This window comes from Arabidopsis thaliana, chromosome 5, assembly GCF_000001735.4.
Source record: "Arabidopsis thaliana chromosome 5, partial sequence".
Taxonomy (NCBI): domain Eukaryota; kingdom Viridiplantae; phylum Streptophyta; class Magnoliopsida; order Brassicales; family Brassicaceae; genus Arabidopsis; species Arabidopsis thaliana.
The window spans coordinates 26002759-26018461 of record NC_003076.8 but is presented as its reverse complement, the minus strand read 5'-3'; the positions used below and the strand labels follow the sequence as shown (position 1 = coordinate 26018461).

General features: G+C 36.0%; 5 protein-coding genes across 10 annotated transcripts; 2 read left to right on the top strand and 3 right to left on the bottom strand.

The window, feature by feature from the left end:
* Positions 1-112: 112 nt before the first annotated feature.
* AT5G65130 (Integrase-type DNA-binding superfamily protein) lies at positions 113-1277 on the bottom strand (the record flags this gene model as incomplete). Of its 2 annotated transcripts, none has more annotated exons than NM_125912.2 (1): positions 113-1059. In NM_125912.2, one exon carries the CDS (start codon positions 1057-1059, stop codon positions 226-228), a length of 834 nt encoding a protein of 277 aa, NP_201318.1. In that variant the 3' UTR covers positions 113-225. The 2 variants fall into 2 exon arrangements, with proteins under 2 accessions (NP_201318.1, NP_001329953.1); NM_001345671.1 differs by having other exon boundaries at positions 137-1277.
* Positions 1278-3722: 2445 nt separating this feature from the next.
* On the bottom strand, positions 3723-5687 carry AT5G65120 (DNA-directed RNA polymerase subunit beta). Of its 2 annotated transcripts, NM_125911.3 has the most exons (5): positions 5436-5687; positions 4564-5188; positions 4407-4460; positions 4149-4330; positions 3723-4050 (listed from the first exon to the last, which is right to left on the bottom strand). In NM_125911.3, the coding sequence occupies exons 2-5, from the start codon at positions 5186-5188 to the stop codon at positions 3958-3960; spliced, it is 954 nt and encodes a 317-aa protein (NP_569006.1). In that variant the 5' UTR covers positions 5436-5687; the 3' UTR covers positions 3723-3957. The 2 variants fall into 2 exon arrangements, with proteins under 2 accessions (NP_569006.1, NP_001331421.1); NM_001345670.1 differs by having other exon boundaries at positions 3799-4050; positions 4149-4460; positions 5436-5629.
* Positions 5688-5777: 90 nt separating this feature from the next.
* On the top strand, positions 5778-8941 carry ACX2 (acyl-CoA oxidase 2). Of its 2 annotated transcripts, NM_125910.6 has the most exons (7): positions 5778-6434; positions 6576-6691; positions 6779-7659; positions 7737-7916; positions 8007-8173; positions 8261-8384; positions 8486-8941. In NM_125910.6, exons 1-7 carry the CDS (start codon positions 5980-5982, stop codon positions 8639-8641), a joined length of 2079 nt encoding a protein of 692 aa, NP_201316.1. In that variant the 5' UTR covers positions 5778-5979; the 3' UTR covers positions 8642-8941. The 2 variants fall into 2 exon arrangements, with proteins under 2 accessions (NP_201316.1, NP_001032145.1); NM_001037068.1 differs by having other exon boundaries at positions 5943-6434; positions 8261-8827.
* Positions 8942-9926: 985 nt separating this feature from the next.
* Positions 9927-11627, top strand: AT5G65100 (Ethylene insensitive 3 family protein; the record flags this gene model as incomplete). Its single annotated transcript, NM_125909.2, has 1 exon — positions 9927-11627. Exon 1 carries the CDS (start codon positions 9954-9956, stop codon positions 11625-11627), a length of 1674 nt encoding a protein of 557 aa, NP_201315.1. The 5' UTR covers positions 9927-9953.
* Positions 11611-14580, bottom strand: BST1 (DNAse I-like superfamily protein; the record flags this gene model as incomplete). 3 transcript variants are annotated; one of them, NM_001345669.1, is made up of 10 exons in its annotated part: positions 14536-14580; positions 14395-14441; positions 14126-14258; positions 13958-14035; positions 13594-13681; positions 12827-13523; positions 12554-12747; positions 12362-12470; positions 12132-12280; positions 11611-12025 (listed from the first exon to the last, which is right to left on the bottom strand). In NM_001345669.1, exons 3-10 carry the CDS (start codon positions 14178-14180, stop codon positions 11806-11808), a joined length of 1590 nt encoding a protein of 529 aa, NP_001318880.1. In that variant the 5' UTR covers positions 14181-14258; positions 14395-14441; positions 14536-14580. The 3 variants fall into 3 exon arrangements, with proteins under 3 accessions (NP_001318880.1, NP_001119500.1, NP_201314.3); NM_125908.5 differs by lacking the exon at positions 14536-14580 and having other exon boundaries at positions 11806-12025; positions 14395-14479; NM_001126028.2 differs by lacking the exons at positions 13958-14035; positions 14126-14258; positions 14395-14441; positions 14536-14580 and having other exon boundaries at positions 13594-13779.
* Positions 14581-15703: the final 1123 nt, after the last annotated feature.

Sequence of the window (15703 nt, the reverse complement as noted above, 5' to 3'; positions counted from 1 at the left end):
ACAAAAAAGAAGTCCATTAGTTTTTGGATTCGTCTTAAATAAAAACTTGGGCTGTTTAAATCAATAAGGCCCATTCAACGGCCCATTATAAACAATACTTACAAAAGAAAACAGAGTTAGGTTCCACTAGTCCTCTGCAACTCTCATTCAAGAACTTCCCTTACAAAGCTCTGAAAATAAAATTCTACAATTTAGAGACAAATGAATCAAAAAGATAAAATGGATTCAGAAGAGTTTCTCTATAGCGTCCCAATCAATCTCCAAAGAAGGATACTTGTGCAAACCCATCAAGAAACTCTCATCTTCTTTCACACAGTCGCTTGAGAAATCCAACAACGTTATATCCGACTCAGGAGATGAGCCCGAGTATCCGCATCCGTATATCTCCCCAAATTCCGGTTCTTTCTCCGGTTTGGAAAAACCAGAGAGCACCTCCTCTGTTTTGTTCTGTTTCTCGATCTGAGGCAGTGGAAGATCAGAACTATTGCAGATGGATTCGATCTTTGCGTTGATAGACGGAGACAATATCTGTTTATAGTGTCCTTGACGAACAATGTCTGGGAAATTGAGACGAGCGTTGTCTCCTCTGATCTTATGAGCTGCTTGATCGTAAGCTAATGCAGCTTCTTGAGCCGTTTCGAACGTACCGAGCCATAACCGGGTTCGGTTTTTAGGTAGCCGAATCTCAGCTACCCATTTACCCCATTGCCTCTGTCTTACGCCTCGGTATAGTTTAACCGGTTTAGTTGCTACGTCGATTTTCTTCATTGAGGTTGGTTTAGCGGTGAGAAGATGACTACCAGCGCGACGACGAGATTGGTTTTGCCGGAGATGTAACTCTGTCTGAATTTGGAGGATTTGTGTTGGAGTGAGCTGGTTTAGCCCAATCGGACCGGTTTGGTTAGATACCGGTAAGACTTGGTCATTATTAGGGATGAAATTAGGAGTTAATGGTTTTGGATTTGATGAATTCGAAGTAGAAGAAGATGAAGTTACCTTCATGAATGGTTCAAGAGCTTCCATGAACTCGTCTACGTAAGCATTCATGTTTAAAGCCATTGCCATTTGTATACAATAACCAAAATAAATAAATAAACTAATAAAGATTGGAGAAACAAAGAGAAGAAGCCCTAATTAAGAAAACGAATTGACTATATTATGGAAGAAAAAAAAGTAGAAACGAAGATTTATATCTTATGTTAAGATTTGAAATAGTCACGATCTTGGGTTTGATAGTTTCGCCATAAACTTTGGCTTATATATGTCTTCATTTCTCGGCCATGAGGTTTTTCTGTGGTGAAGTCAATGACGCTGATGACGTCATGTGTATATCGTAAATCTTATTTTTTTATACTTCAAAAAATCAAATTCATTTGCATTTAATAAAATTATTAGTATGAAATAAACGCGTTGACAATTGTTATGTCCACTTAATTCGTTTGATCAAATTACCTAGGACAAATTTCGAAATTTTACTATGCGTTAAGTTTCTTGCATATTCAGTGAAAATGAAGCAAAGTAGCAAACTAGTACAACTCTATTTCCCTATAGCATAAAGTTTAATGGACATACGACTCATCCAAGTTTAAGAAAAAAAACAAGAAATGATATGTATTTGAATTTTGGGAATTATCAACATTGTGATATTGTTTTTTTTTTTCTTTTAAACGAAAGAATGGGTATAGTAGAATAAATACATGAAAAAAGAAACAAAAGAAAGGATTGAAAGCTCGGAACCAATCAGCTTTTAGTGTGAAAACACAAAGGACCCACATAGACGTGTTCACACGTTGTGTCCTACGTGGATTTGACTTGTAAATTACGCAAGGCACCTTCACTCTCATTTTAGCACTAACAATTTCTTCAGATTTTTGGTCTTTTTTTGTTATTTAGAAACCGACATAGATGATTTATTAGTTCGAAAATTAGACATTTATATATATGAAAGATACATTGGATTTTTAATTATGAGATAACATAGTATAAAAGAAATGAGGCTCAAATGCTCAATGTCAAACCATATATTGTATAAGAAAAAATGGTCAATGTCTATAATATAAGACATTATTTTTGGATTTTTTTATCAGCTTTTGTTTGATTCAGGAAAAGCAGGGACTTAGGTTGCTTCTCGTGAATCTTCTCTACTTTTTTCACTTATATTCATAGATATTTTTATACCAACCTTCATTTTGTATTAGTAGCATTGTACAACAACAACAAATAAAGTAACAAATTACAATCATACTTTTTGTAACTTTTTTACGAACCATTATTATTAGATCAGATTCTCACCCAGAGGAATTGATTCAAGAAATTGAATTTCCATCACGAGTGTGTAATCCAAACGGCAAATCAAAAAGCTTCAAGCTTTTGGAACATATAGGGACATGTAAATATACACCACTTATCAATCTGTATGAAAAACCCTTTGGAACTGGTGGATAAAGATTTAAGATAATATTATTGCAAACGTTTTAAATTGTAAGAATACATGGATTTTTCACAAATTGAAGACTAAAGTACATACACACACTCAATTTAATGGTGTGAGATTTTTTTTTAAAAACCATAAAATCGACCTAAATATATATAGTTACTAGATTTTCACCTGACAAATTATATTTTAAAGTTAATATATATAAAAATTTGCAGTTTGTAACTATCTATGTAACTTTCTATAAAATATTTTTATTTTATAGTTTAAAATTGTTATTAAGTAACGTCCTGCCAAACCCGTCCCGCCAACCCGTCCCGTAAAAAAAACTCATTTATTTTATTAATGTTGATCTTATTTATCATATGTTTATGAATCATTGTCTAAATATTTTGTAATTTTGTAATAATTAAATGCTATCAAATATCTCTGCGGTTTGATGATTATAATTGAATTGTAATAGTCATGCAGAAAAACAATATCAATAATGATAATTTTGTAGTAATTAAATGATATTAAATATTTTGAAAATTTTATTTTAGTAACCAATCGTGTAGTTAATGTAGAGAGATTTTAGGAAGATTGTTAAATATCAAATATTTAATTCGAAGATTTTTTTTCTAATTATCAAAAACAAATATTAATCCAGTGGCAACCATTGTAAATAAGTCCCAACTATAAGATTTATTTCAAAAAAAATGTATATATAGATTGTAATAGTGTTGTTGCATTTGTGAATTCTAGATAAATATTTTCTTTTTTAAAACCAAAGAACGAAAAAGAATTATTGAGATGAAACCGCTAACTCGTTGACTATAGGACTATTAAAATAGTTGACTTTTGCATGTCAAAGCAGAAACAAATCAATATCCCTATTCTTAATTACTAGTTCATTGCTAGCCTAATATACATGATTAGGTAGCTAATCAATATTTATCATGATTCCATATTTCCATGGACCCTCTAATTTTTGCTACATCTTATTTTACTTAGAATTCCCAACTATAGTTTAAATGAAACGTTGATTATTAACGATTATATATATATAATTAAATACTAATCATCTTTCTTAGCCCAAAAATTGTTTGCAAGCGACAAATAAACGGAACTTTTGGTCTAACAAAAGAAGACTGATGAAAATCTCGACCCACGCGCTGCTGGTCCTCCTATTTTTTCATTTATGCAAAAAAAAACCAAATCGGAGGGTTATATAGTCCACGCATTTTTGTCTCACGCGCTAAACGCGCTTATGGTGCGCGTGTTTTTATTTAGTACACGCGTGTAGTTTTTTTTTAAATCCTTTTAATTTCCGTAGAAACCAAATGTAAACAAGCTAACACAGAGATCAATATAATAACTAGTCTCAAGGATCTGAAACAATTTGCTAGAAGAACCAAGTCTAACACTAAACATAGATGCAACATCAAATGATGTCAATAGATGTTATAATACATACATGAGTTGCTTCAAATATAAGGAAGAAGGTTACAAACTCTCACAACATTCAAACCGACAATCAGAACCTAAGTGTTGTTTTGTTGAGATGTTTTCGTCGCTCTCTCCAGATCAATCTTGCAATTTTCTCTCAACTCTTTCATGGCTACAAAGCTATTGTGCTGCACAGGTTATCAATAGCAATGGACATCAAAACACAGAACCCAATTTTTACGGACCAAAACAAAACACAGTCGAATATAAGGTCTGAGGAACTTACGAGGTGGTTGCTTTCACGAGCCAAGATACCTTCCATGTTACGAAATAGAGATGTCCATTGTTCCATGGGATTATCTGTATTTGTGGAGTTGTTGGAGTTTTCAGATCCATAAATATCCGTTGGCGTTCCTCTATCGTTCCTTTGGATCAAGCCACTAGCTTCTTTCTGGCTCTTCTTCAACACTGCATTCAACACAAATACATGAAATTTACCATTGTTATTCGACTCTGTGTTTTGCAGTGTAATAAGAACACTTACCAGATAATCGACCTTTGATATCCTGGTAGTGAAGATCTGACCAGATATATGCAGCTGAAGAAATTCATTACATCCACAAAACTAAGTCAGATCATGTTATTGAGAATCAACGAGACAGCAATAACAAAAAACCAACACACTAAAGAATCAGCCAAACCTGTCAGGCAAAATGAACAAGAGCAAGATTTAAGCTCGCCGTCAGCTTCCATATGGTGATTAACAATTCCCATACCGTCAACATTCGAACATCTATTCATATTAAACGATTTGATAGCCTGAGGATTAGGCACTAACAAACCCTCACTTTCATTATTGTTGCTACTAAACAGAGTCATAGCTAAGTCTTCACTAGTAACAGCATCGGTTTGACTGCCACATACATTCATGTTCGAGTCTTTCTCACACGTCTCTTTCACAGTATCATCTTTAGAAGGTTCCACATCAATATCTCCGGCATTGGTTTCACCCTGAGATTCTTTGACATCTAAATTCTCAGAATCACAATCATAACTAATCTTATCCTCAGAAGAAGAAGCTTCATTAGTATCACTAGTCCTAGTACTCTCTTTGACCAAGTCGTCAACAACTAAACACAACCTCTTGGAAAACTTAACACCGGAGCCTTCACGAGCAGCAAGGCTCTTACCAGAATCATCTCCAGATTTAAGTAGCAAATCTCCCAAAATCGCTGAAAGCCCTCTCTTGCTTGGAAGGTTAGTCATATCACACAATGCGACACGTGTTTCCTTGGACACTACTAGGCTGCACCAATCTCCAGTCATCTTCAAATATCACCAAAACAAAACAAAAACCAAAAACGTTTTAAATTTCCAAACAAGAAATCAAAACTCACCAACAAACCCTAAGAATTTAGAGGTACAATTTTTAATATCCAAGATATGAAATTGAACAAAACCCACTTCAATTAACTGACAAAGAAGCTAGAAAATGAAGCGATTCGTACATTAGAAACGAAGAACCCTAAATTTAACGAAAGAGACAAAATCAAATTGAGTTTGGGTTACTTACCAATGGATTAATGGCATCCGTCGTTGGCCGAGAAATCTTGATATAATCGGAAGCAAGAAATGAGAAATCTTGGTTTAATCGGAAGCAAAAATATACTCAACAGAGAATTAGGGTTTATTTTAGAAGTGGTTGAGGCGGGAACAAATCCTGATTTCTCCGATCTTAGATTTTCTTTTGACCCGCGTTTCGAATTCGTCGGACTCGGGAGTCACGCGCGAGGACTCTTAGATTTACTTAATGGGCCACAAATTAAAAACCCACAGTTACATAAAGCCCAAAAGCCCACATTACCTAAAATTAGGAAAGTTGGGTAACAAGATGGAAAAGATCAATCTGGCTTATGTCTGGTCAAAAATCTTATCTGACAAAAAAAGGAAAGAGATCACCTCGAAAAGCACACCAGATAGAGCCAAATTGTTATCCACTTATATATCTACACGTCATTGACAACGACGTGTCCACGTCATCTTCCTTGCCGTAAAAGCATTCACCTTTATAATTTTCATAAATTCGTTAGCGAAGAGAAAATTTTCAACTCATTGAAATGGAATCGCGGCGAGAGAAGAATCCGATGACGGAGGAGGAATCTGATGGGCTAATTGCGGCGAGGCGGATCCAACGATTGTCTTTACACCTATCTCCCTCCTTGACGCCGTCGCCGTCGTTACCGTTGGTGCAGACGGAGACGTGTTCGGCGAGGTCGAAGAAGCTGGATGTCAACGGCGAAGCTTTGTCGCTGTATATGAGAGGAAAACATATAGATATACAAGAGAAAATTTTCGACTTTTTCAATTCCCGACCCGATTTGCAGACGCCGATCGAGATCTCCAAGGATGATCATCGGGAATTGTGTATGAATCAGCTTATAGGGCTTGTTAGAGAAGCTGGGGTAAGGCCGTTTAGGTATGTTGCTGATGATCCTGAGAAGTATTTCGCAATCATGGAAGCTGTTGGAAGTGTTGATATGTCCCTTGGGATTAAGATGGGCGTTCAATACAGGTTAGTAGTAGTCTAAATTGAAATATTTTTGTTTTGTGGTTGTTCTTGATGGAAAAGGTTTGATCTTGTTTTGTTAGTATTGATGTTAGGATTCATACTCTAGTCTCTGGATTTGATTTGTTGATACGTATATATTTGCAGTCTCTGGGGAGGCTCTGTGATCAATTTAGGGACTAAGAAGCATAGAGACAAGTATTTTGATGGCATTGACAATCTTGATTACACCGGTTGCTTTGCCATGACTGAATTACACCATGGTGAGTGATGTCTAATGTCCCCTCAGCATCTAGTAGTCTGTCTCAGTGTCATGCCCAGTATTAAGTGTCTGTCTATGTTTCTTCTAGGGTCAAATGTGCAAGGTCTTCAGACCACGGCGACATTCGATCCACTTAAAGACGAATTTGTGATCGATACACCTAATGATGGAGCTATCAAATGGTGGATTGGAAATGCTGCAGTTCATGGGAAGTTTGCCACTGTTTTTGCCAGGCTTATACTTCCAACTCATGATTCCAAAGGAGTCTCGGATATGGGTGTTCACGCCTTCATTGTTCCGATAAGGGATATGAAAACACACCAGACACTCCCTGGTGTTGAAATCCAAGATTGTGGACATAAAGTGGGACTTAATGGAGTGGATAATGGTGCGTTGAGATTCCGTTCTGTGAGAATACCCCGTGATAATCTTCTCAATCGTTTTGGAGATGTGTCCCGAGATGGGACGTATACAAGTAGTTTGCCAACAATCAATAAAAGATTTGGTGCAACACTCGGTGAGCTTGTAGGTGGTCGAGTTGGCCTTGCCTATGCATCTGTTGGCGTCCTTAAAATCTCTGCAACGATTGCCATTCGTTATTCTCTTCTAAGACAACAATTCGGGCCTCCAAAGCAACCTGAGGTCAGTATTCTCGATTACCAGTCTCAACAACACAAGCTCATGCCGATGTTAGCCTCCACCTATGCATACCATTTTGCAACTGTATACCTTGTGGAGAAATATTCAGAGATGAAGAAGACTCACGATGAGCAATTGGTTGCTGATGTCCATGCACTCTCTGCTGGGCTCAAATCTTATGTGACGTCTTACACCGCCAAGGCGCTCTCGGTCTGCAGAGAAGCCTGTGGAGGTCATGGTTACGCAGCTGTTAACCGATTTGGAAGCTTGAGAAATGATCATGACATTTTCCAAACATTTGAAGGAGACAACACTGTACTTCTGCAACAGGTCCTCCTTTCACTCCTTTAAGAAACTTTCACTTCTCTTGAGAATAATCATGCTCAAAGTTTTTCTTTTGCTTTCAGGTGGCTGCTGATTTATTGAAGCGTTATAAAGAAAAGTTCCAAGGCGGGACATTGACAGTTACATGGAGCTACTTGAGAGAATCAATGAACACTTATTTGTCTCAGCCAAATCCCGTTACAGCGCGTTGGGAAGGTGAAGATCATCTAAGAGATCCTAAATTCCAACTAGATGCTTTCCGGGTGAGTTAGTGTTTGCTGTATATAATATCTCTCTGAGACTCTCATTGCCTTCATTCATTACAATTGTATTCTTTACATTTGTCTCCTCAGTATCGAACATCGCGATTGCTACAAAATGTGGCAGCGAGATTGCAGAAGCATTCAAAGACTCTTGGTGGTTTCGGGGCATGGAACAGATGCTTGAATCATCTTTTAACGCTTGCAGAATCTCACATTGAAACAGTCATTCTTGCCAAGTTCATCGAAGCTGTTAAAAAGTAAGAATCACACCAAAATCTTTCCATAAAAACTTCACCAAATCAAGTTTATAATAATCTCTGATATCAAACCGTTACTTTCTTCAGCTGCCCGGACCCAAGTGCAAAAGCTGCTCTGAAACTAGCATGTGATCTTTACGCATTGGACCGAATCTGGAAAGATATAGGAACGTACCGTAACGTGGATTATGTGGCGCCTAACAAAGCTAAGGTTTGTTTTCTTGTATAATCGTAACCCACAGATTATATCAGTGACTTACTTCTCGATTAAATTGGTTTAAAACAAAACAAAAATCGGGTTTTTGTTTGCAGGCGATTCATAAACTGACAGAGTATTTGAGTTTTCAAGTAAGGAATGTGGCCAAGGAACTAGTGGATGCGTTCGAGCTCCCTGATCATGTTACTCGAGCACCAATTGCTATGCAGTCCGATGCTTATTCCCAGTATACTCAAGTTGTTGGATTCTAAAAACACAAGAACAAAACATATATCATCACAATGATCTTTTAATTCGAAGCAAAAAAAAGATGAAAAACAATTTACAGGGGGTACAAAAGAATCTGCAGTCCTTTGTATGTGTTTTTAGTTGTTGTTTGTTTTCACAGGAGAATAAAAAAAAACAGAGTAATAAAAATGTCATTTTTTTCGTAAACCAATTTTTTTTATAAGTTATTGGTAAAAAATTCTCTTATGAACAATGCGAATTCGGCACCGATGTGCTTATATTAGACAAATGTCAGAAATGTCATTTTTTGATCAAACTATTTGAGAACTTTTTTTTATCAAGTTTGCTACAAAGAAATGAGGTAATTAGAGTAGATATATACATAAAGGTGAAAGCTATATTCATGAGTTTATTACATAATTTAAAATGGGCAAAACTAACAATCAAAATTTCAAAGAAAAGTTGTCTCATGCTGGTTTTGAACTGGCACGACGATATAACCAGCTAATAGACAGAAATCATCTAGACTAATTTTATATCACTTGTAATTTTTACAATTTTGCGTTCAAAGATAATGGTAACAAATTAATCACTCTGTAATTATTGAAAGTTGCAAATAAGATATGAATTTATATAAGCACATCACTGATTATCACCAGAGAAATAGATGTTTACACCGACTTTTTAATATAAATGGCGTGGGTAAAACGTGGTGGACGACTGGACGTAGAGTATATAACTTGCAGAGGTCATATAATCCCACAAATCCTTGACATACATCCAAAACCCTAGAACTGTCACCAATTAAACCATCCTTTAACATCAAAAATTTCAACCTGACATCATTTTAAAATATCAAGTTGTCGGATGACATTCCTAATGATGTAAAAAGTTTTACCACTAGCGCAATAATAGGTTCTAATTGTTAATTCCCGAAGGAAACTCTTGACCACATGACATATATTATTTAAGCCGAAAACAATACTTTATTTCATTTTGCTTTCTTTCTTAGGACATGCAATTTTAAGTTCAGACAAGACCAGCAGAACTCGACACGTACCCTCTCCCAACATGCACACCTCCTCCTGCCTCCTGGCTCTTTTCATATAATATAACTATTTTAAAAAAACTACGATATATGACAACACAAAGATCACGATCCATATATACATGTAACTTAACCGCCAAAAAAAAAAAAAAAAAAAAAAAAGACACTTAACCGCCAATAAAGTCAATAATTCACGTATATAACATAAACTGATCAAGCAATCGCAAGGGATCATTTGCTTTTACAAAACATATATACATAACTATTATACACTCCAAAAAAAAAAAATGGTGGAGGTCCAAGATTTAGAACCACTTAGTCCAATACAGGACTACGATGAAGATGACCTCGAAGAAGACGTGGACGAATTTGAACGTTTTGGTGAAGAAATCAGCTACGACGATCTCAAGAAACGCATGTGGAAAGATCGAAACCTCATGTGTAAGCTTAAACAGCAAAAAAGAGATAATCTTAACTCCGTTATCTCTTCGCCGTCATCTTCCACGTCAGCATCATCCTCTTCATCATCCTCCGTTATCGTGCGCCGAACTGAAGCTTCACGGCGCAAGAAAATGGCTCGATCTCAAGATTCGGTGTTGAAGTACATGATGAAGATAATGGAAGTTTGCAAAGCTCAAGGATTCGTTTACGGAATCGTACCGGAAAAAGGTAAACCGGTAACCGGTTCTTCAGACAGTTTAAGACGTTGGTGGAAAGAAAACGTTCAATTCGACCAAACCGCTCCAAACGCTGTTTCTGATTACTTGACATTAGCGGCTGCTCAGTTAATCTCATCAAACGAATCTTTAGATCCGAATTCGTATATCCACATGCTTCACGAGCTACAAGACACGACGTTAGGGTCATTGTTATCAGCTTTGATGCAACATTGCGTGCCGCCACAACGACGGTTTCCGTTGGAAAAAGGTTTGGCTCCGCCGTGGTGGCCGAACGGGACAGAGTTATGGTGGGGAGAGCAAGGAGCTGCGGCGTTTGAACACGGTCCACCTCCATATCGCAAACCGCACGATCTAAGAAAAGCTTGGAAAGTGAGCGTTTTAGCGGCTGTGATTAAACACATGTCGCCGAATTTGGAGAGAGTGAGACGGCTCGCGAGACAGTCAAAGTGTTTGCAAGATAAGATGATGGCGAAAGAGACTGATACTTGGTCTCGTGTGTTGAACCAAGAAGAAGCTCGTCTCAATCGCCTCAAGATCTCAGATGACGAAGACGAGGATCGAGATCAAGAACAAGCAAGATTCACATGTTTTGATCAAGAACCGTCTCTAAACACTTGTTTTATTGTAGGGCAAGATCAAGAACCGTTGGGATCAATGAGGAAAGACAAAAGGGTTGATCAGGAATTTTCCTCGAACGATTGTTTCCTTGTAGCGCAAGATCAAGAACCTAGGAAAGGAAAAAAGGCTGATCAAGAATGGTCTCCAAATTCTTGTTTTCTTGTTGATCAAGAACCATTAGGTAACAAGAGAAAAGGTGAGTTCGTGGAAAAAGAGGCGATGTTATCTAATGTATACACTTGCCAAAACTCGAGTTGTCCTTCGAGTGATGTGAGTTTAGGATTCGTGGACAAGAACTTGAGAACCGGTCACGAGATTGAGTGTCTTTACGGGACTCCAGAACTGGTAAACCAGAGTAGTGGTGGCGGCTCGGATGGGTTTGTTCGGTCGATTACTACGAGTGACGATGATTACAGCGCCAGCTCGAAAGCAGAGGACACAAGAGATTATCATAATCAAGATGGAAACTGGCTAGATTATCTCTGGTTCGAGAGGTTACATGACTTGAATTTTTCTGATCAAGGATTTGAAGATCAAACAAGCACAGTGGATTTGAACCAATTACCAGATCATTCTGACTCCAATCAAACCATGAACGAGGATGACATCTCGTTATGGGACATGGGTTGTGAAGACAAAGATATTTATATGTCTCAAGATTGAAAAAATCTCAACTTTGGAATATATATTCCCTAGTTACAATGTATTAAAAACAGAGTTAAGAGAATAACAGAGAATTTTGTTGTTGTTGTTGTTGTTGTTTGTTGATGATCCAAAGCTATACAATCAAGAAATAAATTTTCTTTAATCAAATTTTTTTCAAAAAGAATTTGTAACAATCTTAGTCATAAAAACTATGCCTTTGTGGAATAGCCACATCTTCAACCAATCTTACAGCCGCACAAGAATAACCTTTCCTGAATCTACCTTTGTTTAGACTCTTCACATCAACTTCTACTGCAAAGATCGCGCAAACTGGTCTATGATCTGAAAACCGCGATTCGCCGCGAATATATGAAAGCTGTTCTATTCCTTCTCCTTTCCATAGAATCCTATCACACCTGCAAACATTCCAAATCCAAACAATCACACTACGTAAAAAAAAACAGAGCTTTTTAAGAATCAAAACACACCAAAAAATGTGGTTTAGTGTTTTAGATTTATTACCAAGCCGGAGTACGGCGTTTTTTCTTGGACTTGGTCATTTCTCCGGCGTAAGCATCTGAGTTCTGAGAGTACTTATAGGTTGGAGCAAAGAAGATTTGACCTTCTTGAAATCCTGAAAAGACTCTTCCTGCTCCTCTTTCCATGTTTAGCTGAATCAGTAGAGATCAGACAAGTTAGTAAAACGGAGGAAATAATTGAAAATAGAAAAGACATTTAAAAATTTACAAAACCTGGTCTCTCTCAAGAAGAGTGTCCCAATCATTGTCTTCTAGTAATACTCTCGTCTCTTCATAGGTTAATGCAACTCTGTAATTCAAATCTCCTAGCCAAAGCACTCGGCTGCAAATTCCAAAACAGAGTCTTTTAGCAGTTTCTATATGCTAGTATAATAAGAAAATGATTATGACTTCAAGGAAACATACTCATGATCAATGATTCTTTCGGGTGCGTGACAATTAGGGTTCTTGGTGAGTTTAGGGAATTGAGTATGTTTCAGAATCTCAGCTACGTCTGCGTTTCTTCTCAGCTCATCACCTTCTTTCTCACCAGAAGCCAAATGGCTACACACAAAGCAAAAGCTCGTTTGGTGCAATGACATGCTTATAGCAATGCATCCCTGTCAATAAAAACACAAGAGGTTCAGATTCTCTTTTCGCTTGTGTCAGAATCTTGATTTATTAGGGTATATGTTTTACCTTGTTCCCTAAGCGACCCATGATTCCTCTCCCAACAGAATCAAGTCTAAGATGAGATATATGTGGAATCAACTCTCTTCTAGCCCAAACAGACAAAAACAAACCAACCATTTGTTTACTCGCAATCAATCGATAACTCATTTGTCCTGGCATCTTGGTAGTCGCAGGAACATCATCAAACAAGAAATTCTCATGAACCCTAAAGTTCTCAGGCTCCACATTGTTACTACTATCTGTACTAGGATCACTAAACCTTTTCGATCTCCTCGCTTCCCAACCAACCGAAGTATCGATAACCGGACAATTACAAGTCTTTAAAAGACTTGAATCGACTCTATAATTTCTGCTCAAGACCTTAAGATTCGGTCTTTGAAAGAAACTTAGACTACTTGGTGCTCTTGATTCTTCACTACCACAACTACTACTACTACAAGTAGTTGTTCTTGAAGCAGAGTAAGCTGCATTCGAATAAACAGATTCCTGTTTCGGTTTGTTTAAAGCTTGACTTATTAGAGCTAACCACTTAGCTGCTGGCTCGTTATCCTCAACTACTAATACGTTTCCTGCACTTAGAGGAACAATCTCTTGAAAGCCACAGATATATAAATCTGCTGTGCCTTCAACGAGTAAGAAGTCTTCGAGGTTAAGATCATTGTTTGGTGTTCTTCCTCCTACGTTCCACGTAGCTAGAAACACCCTGAGATTGAAAAAAAAACAGAGTATTTGAATCTGAAAACAAAAACAGAGAGATTGATCATAATTCAAACCTGAGTTCACGAATCTCTGTAGTTGGTGCCATAGGCCTATCAAAACTCGATAGATTCAAGCCTTCAATTCCAGGACTTGACTTTCTCTCTAACAAATTTACCACAAAATCAAAATCAATACTTTACATTGCTTAGCAATGAAACTTGGGATCAAGAAAACCCTAGATTTGATTAAAGACCTTAACGAAGAGACAAGTCAATATCAAAATAAAGAAAAAAATACACAAATCTTTGACAATGTAGTACGATTTATATCGCTTTCGTAATCATGTGAATAATGTCAAATTTTCTTTGTAGGTTACCCAAAAAATCAAATTATTCTCAACCCCACATAGAAAAAATCATCACAAAATGATCAATTTACCAGAAACAGTCTTCCAAATCATTGGAGAAGTGTTGTCAAGAACCGATTTCTTTCGAGACGTCATTCGTCGCTCAAAATCTATAACAAAAAAACATGATTCAAAATCAAATCGAATGATTTTGTTTTGATTTTCTTGTGACGTACGTAAATCGTTTAAGAAGAAATTACCATTGAAAACTCCATAGTGGTGGTCTAGGTCATCATTATTTCCTCTATTGTTCATATTATTTGTAGCATCTTCTTCTTATTCTTCTTCTTCTTTACCACATCGTCTTGATCCGAAAATATTAGGAAGAATTGACTAAAAACAGAAAATGTCCCACAAAACACCAAATGAAAAAATCTAAATTAATTCAGTTTAATTAATGGGTTTCACGTCGTGACATATTCGAAGAGAATCAAAATTAAAAAAATTGAAGGAGGAAGAGAGAGAGAACCTTCTTGATCTTCTTCTCGCTTTGGAGGCTGTTCTCTGAGTCGCTATCTTTATTGGAACTCATTCATCAAAATTTACTAATCAGAAAATTAAAAACAAAAAAAAAAAACAAAGTGGAAACATTAATTTAGGGTGTTAATACCTTCGAAATCGTGCGGAGAAGGACATTTGTTTAATTTAATTCTTGAATCTAGGGTTTGATTTTTTCACGACTATTGAGTATTATTGACATGAGTAAAAATGACAATTTCATTTTATTGATTAATTAAATACGATTACTTAATTAATTACCAGAAGAGGAAGTTAATGATTTCTTGTATACTAGTCCGTTCGAAAAGATCAGTTTTTGGCGCCAGCTCCTTCGGAAGTTTTTAACAACACCATACAATTATTATTATTTTGGATGAAATGTTTAACTGATTTATCATGCTATACAATATTTACAAGAGTTTATGTTTAAAACATTGACAAAAGAGACTCAAAAATAGTAAAGAGCTAAAAAATAATAAAAACTTGCTATTAAACAGAGCTTCACGTGCCTCTGTTTCTACTCATCTTCTTCTTTTTTTTTTTTTTTAAACATCTTATGATTTGTGTAAACATTAATTAGAGATTATTAAATTTTGTGTTCTTTTGTTGGATCGTTAAGTTTTTACGTTACAAATCCATCAATCAATAAAGTTAGAGGAAGCACACAAAAGTTAGCCATTTAAATTTAAATTAAATTATATAAGTAAGATTTAGTATTGATGATTTAATCTAATTATGTTAGTTTTATACTAATTGTTAAGATTTATTGACGATTATTACAATTATTTTTTTATATGCAGTAATTATGAAGATCTGATTTTTTTTCCCTTTAAATAAAAGATGTAAAGATCTAAATTAATGAATCATATTTGTCATTTGTACTAACTACTAAGTAAGAAAAGCTTTCTCCTCCAAGAAGATTTTAATGAATTTCTTCTTTTCACTGAACAAACTGATAAATAAGATTGGAATAATCGACATATTTAGTAAGCATAAAATACGAAACCATTTTACTCGAATTTATATCTATTATCAAGGTAGAATTTGAATTTTTTTATACTGAGGCACTTTTTTAAAAAAAGGAAAAGAATTTGAATATTTTATTTATACGATAGTTGCCAACATAATTCCAGAATCTTTGTTTTTTTTCTTTCGGGTAATACATTTTCCATAATCTTTTATATCCTAAATTTATGCATATTAGCCTTAGAGAGTTCCGAGGAGACAACCAGTGTTACGATGGGGCCGGAAATCTCTAAATGGGCCGCAAACTATTTCTC